This window comes from Nilaparvata lugens, chromosome 5 (genome assembly GCF_014356525.2).
Source record: "Nilaparvata lugens isolate BPH chromosome 5, ASM1435652v1, whole genome shotgun sequence".
In the NCBI taxonomy this organism is placed as follows: domain Eukaryota; kingdom Metazoa; phylum Arthropoda; class Insecta; order Hemiptera; family Delphacidae; genus Nilaparvata; species Nilaparvata lugens.
In genome coordinates, this window is record NC_052508.1 from 26533612 (window position 1) to 26555643 (window position 22032).

A 22032-nucleotide genomic window follows, 5' to 3' on the forward strand; every position below is an offset into this window, starting at 1 on the left:
TGATCTTTATTCGAAAAATGAAGAGAATATAATTTTTGCATTACTTTGAGTGTTATATGGAATTTTATCAACGTATTTTCTATCAATGTTATGAATTTAATTCAAAGTAAGTATCTTACTGTGCAGTTCAGATGTATTTGTGTTTTGTGTTATTGTAATGTTGGCTAACATGTCTGTTATGTCGGCATGACCTTCTTGTGAGAGTGTATATTGGTTAGTTTCTTATCATTTATTCCACAAGTCATTCACTTTGTTTAGAAGACGAACCTGAAAGAGCACCGGGTGACCTTTACTAAAACTATAAAATGGTAAGTTATTACTTATTATTCCACTTTTTATTATAACTAAACTTCACTAACACACAAGGTAACAAACCGTCCGATGACATATCAAATCAATTCAAACTTATTGGCTAAGAAGGATGCATCAATTTGCCTCTCATCAAAATGACCTTCACAGGCAGGTCATCCAGGGGTTTTGTTTTTATCTAAGTATATTATTTGCAGGCCCAACCAATCAAGGTTGTTGTAACCGGTGCCGCCGGGCAGATTGCTTACTCTCTCATCTATCACATTGCACATGGAGATGTTTTTGGTGCCGATCAACCTGTCATCCTACACCTGTTGGATATTCCCCCCATGATGGGAGTCCTCGAAGGTGTTGTCATGGAAATCGAAGATTTGGCACTGCCGCTTGTCAGAGGTAAGCACAATTGAAGAAAAATACAAAATTTTCTTGATTTTTAGAAATTTAGTCGCTGGCATTTTTTAATGATAGGTACTTGCTTGATACGGTGCAAATAAACTATATAATTAATTATTAACTAGTGGCGGATCTACGATTGTGTTTGAGAGTGTTTAGGGGTTCAGATTAAACATAAAAATTTTTGTTAAAAAGTAGGCTACCATTCAATCTATTAAAAATGATACATCCAAGGTAGGGTGCCCCCTAGGACACCCCTCCCTAGAACACCACTGGGCTCAACGTGATTGTATCATATTAAAGTTAGATTGATTGGAAAGTTGTGATTAAAAACATGATAACTGAATTTTGCCCACATACTAGGCTAAGTGAAATTACCGGTATTCTATTTTACTTTGAATGATTTTAATGAAATAATGATAATATAATCTAAAGTCTATTGTGCCAAAGGATGATAGTTTTTTATTTTACTGAGCTATTGCAGTCAGATTAGCAGGCCTAATATTAACATACCTTGGGTTACTACTAGACGCACTGTATAGACATAGTACTTAGTTCTAGAAGTCCTAATGAGTTTTTAAACATGACTTTATACCCTTGTGTTTTGGTTTATGCTAAATTTGTAAAAAATCATCCACAACATAAATAAATAAATTAATAAACATGAATGATCCTGAATGTTTCAACTTAAATTCTAAGTTGAATTTAATAATCAAATTTTTTTGACCAAACTTTATTTGACAGTTGATAGCCTAGTAACTTACTGTTTAAATTGAAACCTCAATATTTATATCTTGTTCTATAACCCTTTGAAATAAACCTAATCTTGTATAATTTATTATTAAACGAAAATTCCAATTATTAAACTCTGTAAATCACCCAAAAGACTTCTGCTATCACAAATAATAATGATAATTATAATTATTAATGTAATAGTTTCATAATAATTATTCATATTAGCATTTGAACTAATGCAATTTCCATTTGTAAACCTAATCTTGGTCTCGTTTTTTTATTTCTTCATGTTTCCTCATATTCTTTACATGAATGTACACTGCTGACTCATTAAAAACTGTACAATGTTAATTTTATTCCATTGACTAATGCCTAGTAAGATTTGTTATGCATGCCATTCTCTCTAACTTAATTTTTCCTGCAACAAACTGGTTTGGTCACTCATTTCAATATTTGTTGTATGTCGACAGTAATTACCGATACTTCAATTTCTGTCATTGGTCTCATTTAAAAAAATACTAAATAGCCTAATGTTATTATTGTAAAATGTAAAATAAAAAATAAAAATTAGAAAATATAAAGAAGATAAACTTCAGATATAAATTTCTTGGTTTCATGATATCGATTTGGAATAATAAAACCTTATTGTAGTACTTGCTTTAGTACATTGGTATATTTCCAATTATTTCTATTTCTAGTGTCTTGTTAATGTTTCACGATTGTGTGAAGGTAGCATGTCAAAACAATAGAAGAGATTTCTTCCTTGAGAGAATTATTATTTCAATTTACTTCTATTCTCAAACATTGTGAAATGAGAGATTGTTAATAATACCGATTGGAGTTTGAGTTCTCTTATCATCTAAGATGATAAACAGAGATTATGTTATGGAAAATTCTCCACATTTCAATAGTAAGTGAATAACAGTTATTTTTACTCACCGTCAAATATTGATATCACTGTGTAACATCACACTATTATATACTGATAAAACTATTCCGGCCTTATCTTTTGAACTTTGAGCTGTATCGAATTTGGATACACATTAGTCTTGAAACTCATTTAAACATAGCCTATTGGGCAAATCCAGGGTCTGCACTAGTAGTTGTCTTTACAAGCCGCTGCATGAATTAAACTTGTTACATTGTCTAGTTGAACAAAAAATGAGAAACAGGTTTCCCTGGCTCAATAATAATAATAAACTCTCCCACTATTATAGTCTAATGTTTTGTTCAACCATCAATTTCATGACTATAATTTTCCTACAGTCTATTACTGCCCGCTCTCAAACTTGCAAAGTATGTACTGTTACATATGTAATTCAAGGCTATCCGGGAAATTATTTGCCTTTATAAAATGATTTATATAATTTCTAAACTAATCTTAAAATTTATGTAACTTAATTGTCATTTTCTGGGAATTACCTATAGACGTACCGGTACAAATGATGAGCTTTTTAGACATTAAATTGAAACTGGCCTTATTTCAGTTTCTCTGGAAGCTCCAAATTCCTTGTCTAGTGGCAATAGCTGAATAAAACATGTTGAACTTGTAGACAAAAGGAAAAAAGAATTGAGTTACATTTATTAAAATTAATTAAAAAGATGTCTTATTATTATTATTATTCTACTTTTGTGTTCATAAATTTCAGTATTATGCTGCTCTCTGTTCTGTATCATATTAATAATTTATTATTAAATATTTATTATAATATAATTTATATTTTTTTACCATCTTAGTTGATGAAATTAATTATGAACTATTCCTTGTTTCGTTGAAGTTCATTTAGTTTGATTTATAATTTTGCCTCCATTCTTTATCATCTATCCCGCCAAGTGAACCTTCTTTCTGATATACTACAATCAATTTCGTGAACCATGAATCCATTTCTTATTTTATATGTCATTAACTGCTAATTCGATAAGATTCGAATGGTCTGAAGGTCATCAATCTGATAAAGTGCCATTACACAAGTTCAATTTTAAATTATCACACATTCCTATGGGAAAATTGTTGCCGAATGTTTGAGCTCTCAAATTAATATACTATACTCTGCTTATCGGATTAACTTCTTTTCTCCAACTGTCTTGCTATTGTTCGTCCTAAAACGTGTAATCTATTCTTAGTTTGTTGTATCTTTGTTTCTTTTGCATATTTTAATTTAGAAACTGCTAGATTTTTCTAAAATATATTTTTCAATTTATGATACGCTGGTTTTTTGGACCTCCAAACGCACACAATGTTTTGCGTCGACAGTAGTTCTCAAAGTATTGACCTCTAACCGGTCTCGTCTTGCAAAGGAGACATATCTCTGTAGAAAAATATGTAGCAAAAATTCAAAAAATAAAATTCCATCGGCTGTGAGAGTCTCAGTCCATTTATTTTATTTAAAATGTTCAATTTTTCATTTTCAATGTAACTGAACTGAAAAGTTGTTACTGTAATTTTCCTTTTATATAGTGAGTAAGTCTTCAGCGTCATCACTCAGTTCTTCATTCGTTCTTTCTCAGTTCTTCATCAGGTTGATTTTACCACGATCTATTCAAATGAAATGATTCACATTACAAAACGAAAGTGTCTCTTTCTATTCGCAATCCCTGCAAGAATGATTCAATTCATGTTGGAAACTCAAACTTGCTTCCAATATCATCTGATATGAAACAGAGACGTATTGAATCTACTAATAGCCGAGATAAGATTAAACGTCATGGTACTTATGCTTGTTAACATGTTTTTCAATTAAATTTTCTGAGCACTTCCGATAACATCGATCATGTTCAAAAAATCATATTATATAGAATGGAACATCTATGAACTCAGAAAATTGCATACCTAAATGACTACCTATTCAAAATTTTGAGTAGGATTGTTGTAATGCAAAACAAATACTATTAACAAATCCTGTAGTTTCTCAACGTAGGTAACTCCCTGAACTATGATTCTATCTTGCCTAATTTGTCTCCATCTTCCCGTTCTTCTAATTATTTGTCAAAATTCTTCCAGCAATCAGTTTTTTACTTAAATATGTGTAACGCTAGTTCGCATCCATGGTGTACATTGGGTAACGCTAAATGGACTAGCAAATAATGGCGGTCAGACAAACTTATGTTCTCCTGACCGAAAACTACACAACATCTCGAAGAATTTTGAAATATACAGTGTATATGTAGGCATTCGAGACTCATGAGTGTTGTGTATTTGCCATACGCTAAATAAATAAATTTGTCTAATTTTGAGGTCTGATTCTTCAAGTTTTTCATAGACAAATTTACCAATAAATTGATTTTTCTTTGTCTCCTTCACTATTGGCTTTAATTATTTTAACACCTTCATTGACCATACTCTTCAATTGCAGTAATGTTTAATTTGATAATATCGTAAGTTAGCAACCTCAAAAATTGATTCTGATAGATTGTAAATCAAAGCAAGTTTATCTAACAATTTATTAAACAAAATTAACCTGCTCAATAATTACTGTTGATGAAACCAAATCAAATTCATTTATTTTATTGAATTACAAGCATTACGACAAAAAATGGAATGAAAAAAGAAACAGGTGCTAGCCAAAGACTTCCTGTATTCCCAAATTCAATCTAATAGATTATTATCTTAATGATATAAAAAGATCAATTAATTAATTGATTGATTACAAATTGTGATATTCTGTAGTCTAGGTCTAGACTACTTTAGTGAGATCCACCTGCAAATGTCAGCATTGATTGTATTGAAGGAAACAATAGCAACTGTAAGTATGCGACTAAATATTAATGGCGACTGTAGAGAATGCTGACTGCTTGTAGTGAATCTGACTGTAAGATAAATTACCATATTGAATTACTATTCGCTGTAATCTGTGATGTCAATCTTGCTAAAAATCAAATTTTCATTACATGACTCAATCAATCATTCAATCATTGAGCAATGCTAAAAATTCAGTCATTACATGACTTTTCCTAACTAACTTGATCCAGCCTCCAATTGGCTAACTAATGTGATTAAAAATGGCGCTGTCAAACTATCTATATAATACTCTCTAGATTACAAGACCCAATTTAACTTTTTTTAGGAAATCGATTCTATTCTTAGAAGGAAAATTCTGTAATAGACTGCCCTCATCCATTTTGCATAGTGACTCACCACATATGTTTAAACGTAATTTGAAGACTTTCCTGTTAAATTTGAGTGGAGAAGATGTAGAAAGTATGTATAATATAATTCTATAATTCTTCTATAGTTTTAGCTGTGGATTTCTGATAAGAAGTGATTGCTTTGCATAAGCTTTGCATATGTGTAATTTAATCAGAAGGATTCATTAATATTAATTTTTAATTGTTTGTTTGTGTATTGTATTCATTACAAAAATTGTACTATGAGTTTTTATGATGAATAAAATCATTATTTCATTACACTAATCTTCTCTCGGATTTCAATGTTAAATTGATCAGTGCTTCAATCATTGCATTATTTTTACCAACTTGGTTAACACCTTCAATCGTCTAATTAATGTTATTCACTGTCGATCGGATTCTGAATGTTTGTAATGTATTTGTTAACAGGGGTTGTTCCAACGGCTGATGTGTCGGTGGGTTTCAATGACGTGGACGCTGCATTCATGGTGGGAGCCATGCCAAGGAAGCAGGGCATGGAGAGGAAGGACCTTCTATCAGCCAATGTCAAGATCTTCAAGGATCAGGTAAATTAACATCCATTATTTGGCACTGTTCACATTACCTTGATACAGTCAAGTAGAAAACAATATTTTATCACTTATTGAATGATAGAAAATCGAAGCTTTATCATAATTAAATTTCAAGCGATAGTGAAATTGATAATTTCGAAATATTTTTTTAAAGAAAAATAATACAATATAAACTTCAACTTGAGATTAGTTTTCCCTTGCAACGTTTCCAAAACCATCCGTAATTTTGAGTATTAATTAGAAAGTGACTTTCATTTTTCAAGTGTTTTATTATTTTTGTAGGGCTCCTTGAGTTTTCTAATTGGATGAACCTCAAAAAGGGTGCCTACTTGTTTATTCAATTTAAAAATAATTATAGATATGCTTATTTACTATTGAACTTTGGAAATTTCAACAAGCATCTAAAATTCATCATTATGTGTAGATAGGAGAAATATGGGTAGGGAATAGCCTTCAATTACGCTTGTTATCTATGTCAACGACAGTATTCCCATCCCAAAATTTCTCCTCTTAGCTATCAGTTCACTAATAGTTTCGAATCGAATGTTTCTATTTTGATAGGATAGCCTATATGGCTTCCGTTAAATAACTCATTTGAAGTGTTTACGGTACACATTCATTTGCTCTTCCTGATTATATAATTCTAATTGACATTTCCTGTGTTATTGAAAATGTTATGTTTCATGTGCTATTTGTAGAAGTTGATGTAAGAGAATGTTCCAGAATCTGATTCCTCCTCTTAAGAAAAACAATCAACAAAGAAATTAGGCCTACCAAAAAATGACTTGATATTCATCGTTAAGATCCATACAATACTATTTACTAGATACTTATCACCTATTAGGTTTATAAGATTTTTAAAATTTACTAAACAAACACTGTTTTTTTATAAATAATTGTACAATCATTTTTGGAAAGGATAAAATCAGTTGGGAGAATCAATATCTGCATATTCTATAAAATGCTTTTATCTGTGATTCTCAGATTTCGTGTATCCAATCTTTAAAGAGTGAGTGATTTACATAAAATCCTGTCTTTGAAGTGAAAATCTATTTAGTCAATTGAATGATTAATGAAATTCTCTCACCGCAATTCCCTGTATTTTGAATTCCTGTGTAATGCAGCTTTAACGGTCTATGAGTTTGTGTTTGGAAGGTAGCTCCGCTTACATTGAACTGTAGAGAATTCTAAAACTATTGCTCTGGTTATAAATTGATTCTTGTATTGTTAAGTAAATCTCTCTTCTACCGCTCACTCCTAATACACATGATCAACAAAAGATCCATCAAGAATGATTCACATAGCACGTCAATTAACACTAATTTGTATTTTATCAGTGTGTTGTCTCACAAGAAAGAGTTTGAATTACACACTCTCCAGTGGACGTTGTGGACTTGAAGTTTTTCGTAAATTTGACCCCCCTCCCCCCGTGTTTGAATTCTTAATTGAACTTGTAGTTTCCTTTTTGAATCCCAAGTAATCCTAAGAATTCTCAAGTATTACTCCTAAGTAAATCCTAAGAATTCCTTATTGAATCACAAGTAATCCTTCATAGAATTAGCTTGTAGTTTATTATAATCAGAAATACAAATCAGAAAAACAAATTATTATTGCTATGGAAAGATTCTGTAGATTAAATACCTGCTTGAAAAAGCAATATTTCCTCCTTGATGAAACTGTACAGTAAATACGATACTTTCAACATTGTACATTATTTAATTATGTTGGGATTACACTTTAATCTCTGTTCCTTGAGGACACACGCATTGTAATAAAGTTCTCCGGTAATTTAAAAAGTGCGTTGATTTAATTATAATAGTTTGAATAGTAGCCTAATGAATTAGAAATGAAACAACAAACCAACATAGAGATATAGAAATGAGTAAACTATTATTTTCAGAAGTTTTACATATTTTTCACATAAAAATACTTGGTAAGCTATAAATTCGTCAACTCTTGCGAATAGGTCAAATAGGAAGTCAGTGCTTGTTTGTAAGTTTCCATGTTTACATTCTCTACAACTTATTTTTTGATGGCCAAACATTTACAAATATACAAATTTGTTTCAGAAAATCAACAATTAGATGATAGAAAATCGACGTGATTGAAGCTTTATCATAATTAAATTTCAAGTAAAAATACAATAGATAATTCCAATTTTTTTAAAAACCAATATAAACCTCAACTTGAGATTCATTTACAATACATTTTTGCAAGCACACCCCCTATTTCATGTCCATATAGACTGGAGTAAATAGGAAGTCAGTGCTTGTTTGTAGGTTTCTGTGTTGACGTTCTAATTCCTGATTGGTTTTTTAGGGCCAAGTACTGGACAAGTGCTTTGTGGGTTTAACCATATTCAAGTGGTTTCCACCTCAAACAGCGGTTGTTTGTATGTGTCCATTTATTTATTGAATAGAGCAAGCAATACAATAGTCAGAAAAGGAAAAAAACAGGTTTTTTTGCAAAACTTATGCTACCTTTTTAATAATTTTATCTCAAATCGTCCAAATATTGTGTAGGTTATGTCCATATAAATTTCCAAACCAAAACATCAATCTTGAAATTACAAATGAAAATAAAGCAAACAATTTCAAATTTAGATAGGTTGATAATAAAACTTTTGAAAAACAGAAAACAAACCTCCAATTCACAGAATATAGGTACAGAGTGTTTACTAATGATTGTCGGGGTTCTAACTCTTTATAAAATTTATTTCATTAAACTTACAGTTATAAATGATATGTCATATGAAAGAGTAACTCAAACAGTTTTAGTGGTTGAATGTGCCTCAGGCGGCTCACATCCATCCTATAGCCGAGCTCTTCCCAAACGTTGTTAAGTGTGTCTTGAGTAATTGTAGCAACATGTGCTTTAATCCGATTTCTCAATTCAGGATTTATTAATTCATTATTAAAAACACATACATTTTGAACTCGAAAGTACCACGCTCTCCTTAACTAACTTATAGCTGTGAATTATGTGCTGTGAATTTGCGTTTTGCGCCCGAAAATATCACGTTCACCATAACTACTATAACTACTACAGCTGTGTATTATGTGAGTTTGCGATGTTGATGAAGAGTTTGTTTGATTGTTTTTAGGGCCAAGCACTGGACAAGTACGCGAAGAAGTCGGTGCTGGTAGTGGTGGTGGGCAACCCTGCCAACACGAACGCATACATCTGCGCCAAGTATGCGCCATCCATCCCCAAGACGAGCTTCTCGGCGATGACGCACCTGGACCAGAACAGGGCGCAGGCGCTGTTGGCGCAGAGGCTGGGTGTGCCTGTGGGGCAGGTGAGCAACGTCATCATCTGGGGCAACCACTCGCCCACCATGCTGCCTGATGCATCCCACGCCCAGGTGCACACTGACAGCGGCCTGCTCTCTGTTCCCAAGCTCATCAACAACAACACCTGGCTTCACAACGAGTTTGTGCCGGTAAGGCCACATCCACGTTCAACCATAGACAAAAGTTAGCATAAGAAGATATGTTATGGTATAGGGCGCCTTTGCTCCAAATCTCACTGTTACAGTCAATTATTGTTTACAATAATAATAATAAAATCATAATTATCAATGGTATAGATCAATCGAAATGAAGATCTAATCCTCTATTAATATTTTGATAGACAATCTTCAAGTGAATAAATGTGTTATTCCTGGTAGAAACACTAGTTCAGAACGTGGATTTAGAAAAACATGTCAAAGATGATGGCTTCTTGATCCATTCCGAATTGCGATTTATCAACTCACTGTTTTGTTGTATTAATCACCGACGTACAGTCACTTATTGGAGGAGAAAAAATGTTAACACACTATTTTGTTATATTAATTACCGACATGAAGACAATTGAAATAATTTAAATAGAATGTCCTTGGAAGTTTTGTCATCAAGGCACAATATAAATAATATAGGGTTAAAAAACATCTGTCAAATAACGTTCTATTGTCACTTAATGGCCACGCTTTATATACTTTACTGGCCCGTATGCAGATACTCGGTTTAAACGGAGAAATGCCAGCTGTTTGCTTAAACCCCGTATGAAATACATTATGAGAAATACAACCATATTGTCATGAACCACAAGGTTTGACATACCCCCAAACATCAGTTCCTTCTTTAAGAAGAGAAATAATTTTTTCAACTTTAAAAACTAAAAGCTGATCAGACAGTTTTGGCTGACAGACTAAAAACGCTGAGGAGAGGTAGAAGTGGGGCTAGCATTCTAGTCTCCCCTCCAGCCAGCTAGTGGGAAAAGCTTTCCACTTTTCTTCTGAATAATTTCACACACTTTTTCATCGCCTACCTCCTGAGACAGACCGAGCTGACCCGTGGATGGACATCCCCTGGTTCTCCATTCAGACCATGGCAAGTTAGGATGGACATCAACAGTATAACGGTATCGTTCCTCATTCAATTTATTTTTCAATATTGTTTTGATTTTAGAAATTCCAAATTAATTAAAAATGAATAATGCTTTTTAAACTGTCATATAACTTGTTTAAATAAAAAACACAATAATCTGTCCAACACATTTCTGTCTAACGTTTTGTAAAATCATTGGCAACAAAGTTTATTTTAAATTTTTAAAATTGATTAAAAACACATACATTTTGAACTCGAAAGTACCACGTTCTCCTTAACTAACTTATAGCTGTGAATTATGTGCTGTGAATTTGCGTTTTGCGCCCGAAAATATCACGTTCACCATAACTACTATAACTACTACAGCTGTGTATTATGTGAGTTTGCGATGTTGATGAAGAGTTTGTTTGATTGTTTTTAGGGCCAAGCACTGGACAAGTACGCGAAGAAGTCGGTGCTGGTAGTGGTGGTGGGCAACCCTGCCAACACGAACGCATACATCTGCGCCAAGTATGCGCCATCCATCCCCAAGACGAGCTTCTCGGCGATGACGCACCTGGACCAGAACAGGGCGCAGGCGCTGTTGGCGCAGAGGCTGGGCGTGCCTGTGGGGCAGGTGAGCAACGTCATCATCTGGGGCAACCACTCGCCCACCATGCTGCCTGATGCATCCCACGCTCAGGTGCAGACTGACAGCGGCCTGCTCTCTGTTCCCAAGCTCATCAACAACGACACCTGGCTTCACAACGAGTTTGTGCCGGTAAGGCCACATCCACGTTCAACCATAGACAAAAGTTAGCATAAGAAGATATGTTATGGTATAGGGCGCCTTTGCTCCAAATCTCACTGTTACACTATTAAGTCAATTATTGTCTACAATAATAATAAAATCATAATTATCAATGGTAAAGATCAATCGAAATGAAGATCTAATCCACTATTAATATTTTGATAGACAATCTTCAAGTGAATAAATGTGTTATTCCTGGTAGAAACACTAGTTGTTCAGAACGTGGATTTAGAAAAACATGTCAAAGATGATGGCTTCTTGATCCATTCCGAATTGCGATTTATCAACTCACTGTTTTGTTGTATTAATCACCGACGTACAGTCACTTATTGGAGGAGAAAAAATGTTGACACACTATTTTGTTATATTAATTACCGACATGAAGACAATTGAAATAATTTAAATAGAATGTCCTTGGAAGTTTTGTCATCAAGGCACAATATAAATAATATAGGGTTAAAAAACATCTGTCAAATAACGTTCTATTGTCACTGAATGACCACGCTTTATATACTTTACTGGCCCGTATGCAGATACTCGGTTTAAACGGAGAAATGCCAGCTGTTTGCTTAAACCCCGTATGAAATACATTATGAGAAATACAACCATATTGTCATGAACCACAAGGTTTGACATACCCCCAAACATCAGTTCCTTCTTTAAGAAGAGAAATAATTTTTTCAACTTTAAAAACTAAAAGCTGATCAGACAGTTTTGGCTGACAGACTAAAAACGCTGAGGAGAGGTAGAAGTGGGGCTAGCATTCTAGTCTCCCCTCCAGCCAGCTAGTGGAAAAAGCTTTCCACTTTTCTTCTGAATAATTTCACACACTTTTTCATCGCCTACCTCCTGAGACAGACCGAGCTGACCCGTGGATGGACATCCCATGGTTCTCCATTCAGACCATGGCAAGTTAGGATGGACATCAACAGTATAACGGTATCGTTCCTCATTCAATTTATTTTTCAATATTGTTTTGATTTTAGAAATTCCAAATTAATTAAAAATGAATAATGCTTTTTAAACTGTCATATAACTTGTTTAAATAAAAAACACAATAATCTGTCCAACACATTTCTGTCTAACGTTTTGTAAAATCATTGGCAACAAAGTTTATTTTAAATTTTTAAAATTGATTAAATACTCAAAATTTCATAACCTTCCTTAATTGTTCTGTGTTAGAATAGTTGTAGCATAACTAATTTTATAAAACCAAAATATGTTTAAATTCACATTTAAATCTCACAGAAATTTCTTCATTTCAATAAAATAAATCTGACTCCTAATAAAAAAAAGTTTTTCTTTCAAATTCCAAAAAACATCTAGTTGCTCTACCATCAAATGCTACGCAACAACAATTTACAGTGTTCCCATCTGGGAACTGGTGGATCGCCCCCTTTTATTACTTTACAAACAGGTCACCAATCATTTATTACAAATGATGGATATCACAGTTCAATCAATTTAATGTTACAATATCTACAAGCAAACGTGGTTTAGTGTGGTTATTAGTTAAGTTTAACCTAAATTTTCTGCATTATTTCGAAATATATGTTTTTCTTTTACTGTTTTTCAACTCTCACCAGCGGGCAAAGATTTTCTTTTTGCTGGTGATATTTTATTTTATTCAAGTATGTATGTATACATTATTTATGTATGTATGAGTGTTTAACGTAGTGTTAGCCCTAATATCGGTTTCATTATCAAAACTAACTATATTGTTCACCATATTAACCTATGTCAACCATATAAAAATACGAAAACATTTTCTATCACTAGAACCGTACAATACGCTTAAATCTTCTTGATCTGGGTTCCCACATCTCAGTATCAGGGCCAAGCTACACGAAGCGTTTTTCAGGCATTTTTGCACTGGCGGCGGACGAGCCTTCAGGGCAGGAAGCTGATTCCCGAACGCCAACCCAGACAGCTGATAAACAGCCAATCGGAGAGCTTCCTACTCTGCCGACTCGTCCGCCGCCCGTGCAAAAACTCCTGAAAAAAAACCTTTATGTGGTTTGGCCATTATTTTCACGTGTCCGGGACAGTATAGCATTTTTTGTCATACTTACTCAATTGCAGCTGTTTTCCATGCATCAAATCAAGCCGGTAAACAGCTGTTTCCAGAACAAGAAAACATGTGATTTTCATTACAGCATACTATACTGTAAAGAGATCATATGTTTTCCTTTACAGTCGAGTATGATTACCATTATTAGTAGATAGGACGGCTACGTGTTCTGAAGATGTATTTCAGCTTAGCGTAGCTACGTGAAGAAAACCTTATGACTTTACAATAAGAAAACATCTGAATACGTTTCTTATTCTAATCAAATTGTTCCAGATTCAAATTCCTAACAGTGTCTGCCTCATTCTGCCTCGTAGAAAATAGCTCTCGGAGGCACTGTCCACTGAGTTAATAATATCTAAGTAACCAATAGAATATCTAAAATATTATTAGAACTCATCTAATAAGTTTCAAGTTATAAGTACTCATCTGACATTTTTCAACATTGGCCTTTATTATTCTATTTGAGATCAATGGGTCTGTTATGAACTAGGCGCTACGGGCTAGGTCATGTTTATAGAATGCAGTAACTCGAGCAGCAGTAGGTAATGGTTACTGTTTCTCAGCAATATTATTATTTCTGAGAAAAGTATGACATAAAATCCTGTCTTTGAAGTGAAAATCTATTTAGTCAATTGAATGATTAATGAAATTCTCTCACCGCAATCCCCTGTATTTTGAATTCCTGTGTAATGCAGCTTTAACGGTCTATTTGTTTGTGTTTGGAAGGTTGCTCCGCTTACATTGAACTGTAGAGAATTCTAAAACTATTGCTCTGGTTATAAATTGATTCTTGTATTGTTAAGTAAATCTCTCTTCTACCGCTCACTCCTAATACACATGATCAACAAAAGATCCATCAAGAATGATTCACATAGCACGTCAATTAACACTAATTTGTATTTTATCAGTGTGTTGTCTCACAAGAAAGAGTTTGAATTACACACTCTCCAGTGGACGTTGTGGACTTGAAGTTTTTCGTAAATTTGACCCCCCTCCCCCCGTGTTTGAATGTTTGAATTCTTAATTGAACTTGTAGTTTCCTTTTTGAATCCCAAGTAATCCTAAGAATTCTCAAGTACTACTCCTAAGTAAATCCTAAGAATTCCTTATTGAATCACAAGTAATCCTTCATAGAATTAGCTTGTAGTTTATTATAATCAGAAATACAAATCAGAAAAACAAATTATTATTGCTATGGAAAGATTCTGTAGATTAAATACCTGCTTGAAAAAGCAATGTTTCCTCCTTGATGAGACTGTACAGTAAATACGATAGGTACTTTCAACATTGTACATTATTTAATTATGTTGGGATTACACTTTAATCTCTGTTCCTTGAGGACACACGCATTGTAATAAAGTTCTCCGGTAATTTAAAAAGTGCGTTGATTTAATTATAACAGTTTGAATAGTAGCCCAATGAATTAGAAATGAAACAACAAACCAACATAGAGATATAGAAATGAGTAAACTATTATTTTCAGAAGTTTTACATATTTTTCACATAAAAATACTTGGTAAGCTATAAATTCGTCAATTCTTGCGAATAGGTCAAATAGGAAGTCAGTGCTTGTTTGTAAGTTTCTATGTTTACATTCTCTACAACTTATTTTTTGATGGCCAAACATTTACAAATATACAAATTTGTTTCAGAAAATCAGCAATTAGATGATAGAAATTTGACGTGATTGAAGCTTTATCATAATTAAATTTCAAGTAAAAATACAGTAGATAATTCAAATTTTTATAAAAACCAATATAAACCTCAACTTGAGATTCATTTACAATACATTTTTGCAAGCACACCCCCTATTTCATGTCTATATAGACTGGAGTAAATAGGAAGTCAGTGCTTGTTTGTAGGTTTCTGTGTTGACGTTCTAATTCCTGATTGGTTTTTTAGGGCCAAGTACTGGACAAGTGCTTTGTGGGTTTAACCATATTCAAGTGGTTTCCACCTCAAATAGCGGTTGTTTTTATGTGTCCATTTATTTATTGAATAGAGCAAGCAATACAATAGTCAGAAAAGGAAAAAACAGGTTTTTTTTTTGCAAATTTATGCTACCTTTTTAATAATTTTGTCTCAAATCGTCCAAATATTGTGTAGGTTATGTCCATATAAATTTCCAAACCAAAACATCAATCTTGAAATTACAAATGAAAATAAAGCAAACCATTTCAAATTTAGATAGGTTGATAATAAAACTTTTGAAAAACAGAAAACAAACCTCCAATTCACAGAATATAGGTACAGAGTGTTTACTAATGATTGTCGGGGTTCTAACTCTTTATAAAATTTGTTTCATTAAACTTACAGTTATAAATGATATGTCATATGAAAGAGTAACTCAAACAGTTTTAATGGTTGAATGTGCCTCAGACGGCTCACATCCATCCTATAGCCGAGCTCTTCCCAAACGTTGTTAAGTGTGTCTTGAGTAATTGTAGCAACATGTGCTTTAATCCGATTTCTCAATTCAGGATTTATTAATTCATTATTAAAAACACATACATTTTGAACTCGAAAGTACCACGTTCTCCTTAACTAACTTATAGCTGTGAATTATGTGTTGACTGTGAATTTGCGTTTTGCGCCCGAAAATATCACGTTCACCATAACTACTATAACTACTACAGCTGTGTATTATGTGAGTTTGCGATGTTGATGAAGAGTTTGGTTGATTGTTTTTAGGGCCAAGCACTGGACAAGTACGCGAAGAAGTCGGTGCTGGTAGTGGTGGTGGGCAACCCTGCCAACACGAACGCATACATCTGCGCCAAGTATGCGCCATCCATCCCCAAGACGAGCTTCTCGGCGATGACGCACCTGGACCAGAACAGGGCGCAGGCGCTGTTGGCGCAGAGGCTGGGTGTGCCTGTGGGGCAGGTGAGCAACGTCATCATCTGGGGCAACCACTCGCCCACCATGCTGCCTGATGCATCCCACGCCCAGGTGCACACTGACAGCGGCCTGCTTTCTGTTCCTAAGCTCATCAACAACGACACCTGGCTTCACAACGAGTTTGTGCCGGTAAGGCCACATCCACGTTCAACCATAGACAAAAGTTAGCATAACAAGATATGTTATGGTATAGGGCGCCTTTGCTCCAAATCTCACTGTTACACTATTAAGTCAATTATTGTCTACAATAATAATAAAATCATAATTATCAATGGTAAAGATCAATCGAAATGAAGATCTAATCCACTATTAATATTTTGATAGACAATCTTCAAGTGAATAAATGTGTTATTCCTGGTAGAAACACTAGTTGTTCAGAACGTGGATTTAGAAAAACATGTCAAAGATGATGGCTTCTTGATCCATTCCGAATTGCGATTTATCAACTCACTGTTTTGTTGTATTTTGTTTTGTTGGAGGAGAAAAAATGTTAACACACTATTTTGTTATATTAATTACCGACATGAAGACAATTGAAATAATTTAAATAGAATGTCCTTGGAAGTTTTGTCATCAAGGCACAATATAAATAATATAGGGTTAAAAAACATCTGTCAAATAACGTTCTATTGTCACTGAATGGCCACGCTTTATATACTTTACTGGCCCGTATGCAGATACTCGGTTTAAACGGAGAAATGCCAGCTGTTTGCTTAAACCCCGAATGAAATACATTATGAGAAATACAACCATATTGTCATGAACCACAAGGTTTGACATACCCCCAAACATCAGTTCCTTCTTTAAGAAGAGAAATAATTTTTTCAACTTTAAAAACTAAAAGCTGATCAGACAGTTTTGGCTGACAGACTAAAAACGCTGAGGAGAGGTAGAAGTGGGGCTAGCATTCTAGTCTCCCCTCCAGCCAGCTAGTGGGAAAAGCTTTCCACTTTTCTTCTGAATAATTTCACACACACTTTTTCATCGCCTACCTCCTGAGACAGACCGAGCTGACCCGTGGATGGACATCCCCTGGTTCTCCATTCAGACCATGGCAAGTTAGGATGGACATCAACAGTATAACGGTATCGTTCCTCATTCAATTTATTTTTCAATATTGTTTTGATTTTAGAAATTCCAAATTAATTAAAAATGAATAATGCTTTTTAAACTGTCATATAACTTGTTTAAATAAAAAACACAATAATCTGTCCAACACATTTCTGTCTAACGTTTTGTAAAATCATTGGCAACAAAGTTTATTTTAAATTTTTAAAATTGATTAAATACTCAAAATTTCATAACCTTCCTTAATTGTTCTGTGTTAGAATAGTTGTAGCATAACTAATTTTATAAAACCAAAATATGTTTAAATTCACATTTAAATCTCACAGAAATTTCTTCATTTCAATAAAATAAATCTGACTCCTAATAAAAAAAGTTTTTCTTCAAATCAAGCCGGTAAACAGCTGTTTCCAGAACAAGAAAACATGTGATTTTCATTACAGCATACTATACTGTAAAGAGATCATATGTTTTCCTTTACAGTCGAGTATGATTACCATTATTAGTAGATAGGACGGCTACGTGTTCTGAAGATGTATTTCAGCTTAGCGTAGCTACGTGAAGAAAACCTTATGACTTTACAATAAGAAAACATCTGAATACGTTTCTTATCCTAATCAAATTGTTCCAGATTCAAATTCCTAACAGTGTCTGCCTCATTCTGCCTCGTAGAAAATAGCTCTCGGAGGCACTGTCCACTGAGTTAATAATATCTAAGTAACCAATAGAATATCTCAAATATTATTAGAACTCATCTAATAAGTTTCAAGTTATAAGTACTCATCTGACATTTTTCAACATTGGCCTTTATTATTCTATTTGAGATCAATGGGTCTGTTATGAACTAGGCGCTACGGGCTAGGTCATGTTTATAGAATGCAGTAACTCGAGCAGCAGTAGGTAATGGTTACTGTTTCTCAGCAATATTATTATTTCTGAGAAAAGTATGACAAAAAATATTGTACGTAACTTGTACGGTAACGTATTTACCGCTTGTGTATGATAATTCTGCCCTCAACTACGTTTCGGGCAGAAACAATCATACTTATGCGGTAAACTACCTACAAAAAAAAATGGCCGCCGTATGTGGTGGCCGGCATAGATATTTTAAACGGGAACTAGACAAACTGAGACGCTCTCTAACAGCGATTTTTTCTCAGTAGGAATTCCTAAAAGACCACCACATACGGGGCCATTTTTTTCTAGGCTCAGGTCCGGTACTATATAGGAAGTCCTGATTGTATGCTGTAATAAGAATCATATGTTTATTTGTTATACAATCAGCTATTTACCGGCTTGATTTCATGCATGTAAAACAGCTGAAATTGAATGACTATGACAAAAAAAATCAATACACCGGCCTCGTTCACTGATACTGTGGAATTCAGCGTTAATAGTACTTTACGTAACAAGTCCGGTAACGATAATTTACCGCATAAGTATGATTGTTTCTGCCCGAAACGTAGTTGAGGGCAGAATTATTATACGAATGCGGTAAATACGTTACCGTACAAGTTATGTACAATATTTTTTGTTAAATACTTATCTGAGAAAGAATAATATTTCTGAGAAACAGAAACCATTACCTGCTGCTGCTCGAGCTACTGCATTCTATAAACATGACCTAGCCCGTAGCGCCTACTTCATAACAGACAGACCCTTCAAGCTCAAATAAAATATAAAGGCCTAAATTATAAGATTTCAGATGAATTCTTATAACTTGAAACTCCTTAAATGAGTTCTTTAATTATTTGAGTTGATATATTAATATTACTCAGATGTTATTAGGACTCAGTAGAGTCCTAACATACTCGACTGTAAAGAGAACATATGATCTCTTTACAGTATAGTATGCTGTAATGAAAATCATATGTTTTCTTGTTTTGCAAACAGCTGTTTACCGGCTTGATTTAATGCATGGAAAACAGCTGCAATTGAGTAAGTATGACAAAACAGTTGTTTACGTGCGTATGTTTATTAATTCTAAATCCGATACTTTACTTACTTTACGATACTGTACTTCATATCTTTTTACTATCTCTATATTTCATATCTCTATGTGAGTTGAATCAGTTTGCTTGAATGGTTGTTTTGTGCGGTTGACAGAGAGTTCAGAACAGAGGAGCAGCGGTGATTGCGGCGAGGAAGATGTCGTCTGCGATGTCAGCAGCCAAGGCAGCTGGCGACCACATGCGGGCCCTATGGCAGGGAACCCCTCCCGGCAAGTTCGTGTCCCTCGGAGTCATCTCCGACGGATCTTACGGCGCACCCAAGGACGTCATGTTCTCCTTTCCTTGCACAGTCAAGGACAGAGTCTGGAAGATTGTGCCCGTGAGTTATCTCTGAATCGATTTTATAGATAGTAACTAAATTTGTGAAAGATCTTGACTGACTTTGATTTGCTTAGAAACCATATTGAATCAAGCACCATAGCCCATGTGAAGAATATTCTTTCTCTGTATTTTTGTTTCTATTACTCAAACATGTTTGTATCATTGAAGAGGAATTAATGAATGTGAACTTGAATTTCATGGGCGAAGAGCTCTGGTCAGCGTGATTCGTGATAAGATAGGATTGCTAAGCAATGTTGCCATATCTTGGCACACTTGCATTCTAAACTGGAATAGTTGAGTTATTCATGTTTGTGAATAATTTAATCAAAATTTGTTCCATATGTTGAAGCTGAGTTTCAACATCTCTTGAGTCAGTCACATAGACAACGATTTTTTGCCATCCTTATTAAATCTATCAGATTGAATGGAACTTGGCAAAATTCATGAACACATCTGTTTGCCAAATTATGTTTAATAGAATTTTTAAGGACGACGAAAAATCGTACGTCTAAAAATCGACTTAGTGATGACTTAGTGCAGGTTGCACGAAAGCCTCGTGAAATGAATCACGATTAAAATTTTACCCCTAAAGTTGAAGTTACTTAGCTGATAGTTTTGGCAAAGCTGCAGGCAAGCTTCAAAGATGTTATAGAATGTGGCTGTGTTCAGAGTTATTTTATTTAGCCGTGAAATGCACCCTACGACCAAAGTATTGTATCTAAACTGAAATTAGTACCTTATTAGATGTGCGTCAAGTCATAGTTGTCTTTGAGTCTCTTACACTAAAAAAAAATTACTCCTAATCAATGTGAATTACTCCCTAACCAATCAATGTAAATTTTCAACCTATTAGAAATATAATGTATATGCGAATAAAATGATGTTTTTTTGTCAGGACTCAGGAGCTCCTTTAGGTATTTTGTAATTCATTAGCTGAGAAGCTGTTACTAACCCTTTGTACTCCGTACTGTATGTTCAAGTTCTGATCTCTAAAACATATTTAAATTAATGAATGAAAACTGAGTTTTATTTTGTTTTTGAACAGGACCAAAAATATTCTCGTTTCACTGAGAGACCCTATATATATAATACAATATTCTTAGAATTATTCTAGCAGTAGCAATTTTCTTTAGAAATCGGTTAGAAATATCTTTTAAATATACGTTTTAGTTTTCAATACACAATTGAAAAAAATATTCGTTATAGATGCCCAGTTTTATTGGTCTTACCATTTCAGTTCTGAACAGCTCTGTACTTCTTATTTTCAGAATCTTCCAGTCGACGACTTCGCCAAGGCTAAAATGGCCATCACAGGGAAGGAACTGACCGAGGAGAAGGAAGAGGCGCTGTCCGTGTGCCAGGATTGACGGGATGTGCCCCACGCAACCTCGGCTTTAGCCAACGCTTCTAAACTGTAAAGTAATGACTACCAGGTTTGGCAGATTCATGCGACTGAGGCTAGGGGCACACATCGTCACTCAAGCTGAGAACAACTCAACAAACATCACTGCAATTATCACAACTTCTCTAGAACTAGAACACTAGAACAAGTAAACTATATCTACTCCTCACTAAAATAGAGTAGAATTTACTAGGATTTCAAGCTTTTTGAAAGTTGTCTAAAGTTTATATCCTGTAGTTGTGTTCATAAAAAAATTGAAGACAATTCGTTTTATGCATAATAAATATTATACCCTAAAAGGATTGTTATTCATATCATAGATCCAACGTTAACATCAAGTAATAGTTTTATAATTTCTTTTAAAATTTTCTAAATATTAATTTATATTTTCCCTTTCCCTTCTCTTAACTTTTATTCGATTGTGCTTCTTCTTCTTTCGCTATTCCCATTAAAACTTGTATTTATATAAGCATTTCATTTTTTTATAATATGGATATAATTCTTGCTCCCCTATAAATCTTTTACTGAACTTTTTCTCCCTCTTTTTTCCTTCTCTCTATTCTCATAACCTACTAATATATCCATTGAACTGAGATTTTCAGTTTTCTTTCAAAACGTCACAGTTAGAGTACAGCATTAGATTTTTCTATACATTTTTGAACTTTTAGATCTTATTGTGTGATCAATAATTTTAATTGTATTTAAATATTTGAATGTTAGTTAACACTCAGTGGCGCGACTCAAGAGTAGTGAAGGTAATGGTGTTTACTGTATATAAGTGAGGTATATGGAAGTGTTTTGGTTTGGTTAAGTAGCGTTGTAATTTAAAGGTTTTGATGCTTTTATTAAAATGTGCAAGAAAAATGTTCGTAGTTGGAAATTTTATATTTTATACATTGGAGATATTTTTGTTACTTATATATTATAATGTTGTATGATGGGAATAATAAAATTTGTTCAACCAAA

The 22032-nt window shown here is 33.9% G+C and overlaps 2 protein-coding genes across 2 annotated transcripts in view; one reads left to right on the forward strand and one right to left on the reverse strand.

Moving 5' to 3' along the window:
* LOC111059918 overlaps positions 1 to 2412 on the reverse strand; it is a 67162-nt gene extending 64750 nt beyond the window's left edge. Inside the window, exon 1 of the transcript XR_005571300.1 lies at positions 2377 to 2412. The gene's annotated coding sequence lies outside the window, so the exon portion shown is untranslated. The remainder of the gene's footprint in view (positions 1 to 2376) is intronic.
* LOC111059929 (malate dehydrogenase, cytoplasmic) lies at positions 149 to 22032 on the forward strand. The gene is made up of 6 exons (XM_022347557.2): positions 149 to 308; positions 507 to 702; positions 5992 to 6128; positions 9238 to 9576; positions 19438 to 19662; positions 20933 to 22032. Exons 1-6 carry the CDS (start codon positions 306 to 308, stop codon positions 21029 to 21031), a joined length of 999 nt encoding a protein of 332 aa, XP_022203249.2. The 5' UTR covers positions 149 to 305; the 3' UTR covers positions 21032 to 22032.

Excerpts from the sequence above, each read along its gene's own strand:
- LOC111059929 (XM_022347557.2), top strand. Across the intron at positions 703-5,991 it reads GGCACTGCCGCTTGTCAGAG|GGGTTGTTCCAACGGCTGAT; the intron begins GTAAGCACAATT and ends ATTTGTTAACAG. Across the intron at positions 9,577-19,437 it reads TTCACAACGAGTTTGTGCCG|AGAGTTCAGAACAGAGGAGC; the intron begins GTAAGGCCACAT and ends TGCGGTTGACAG.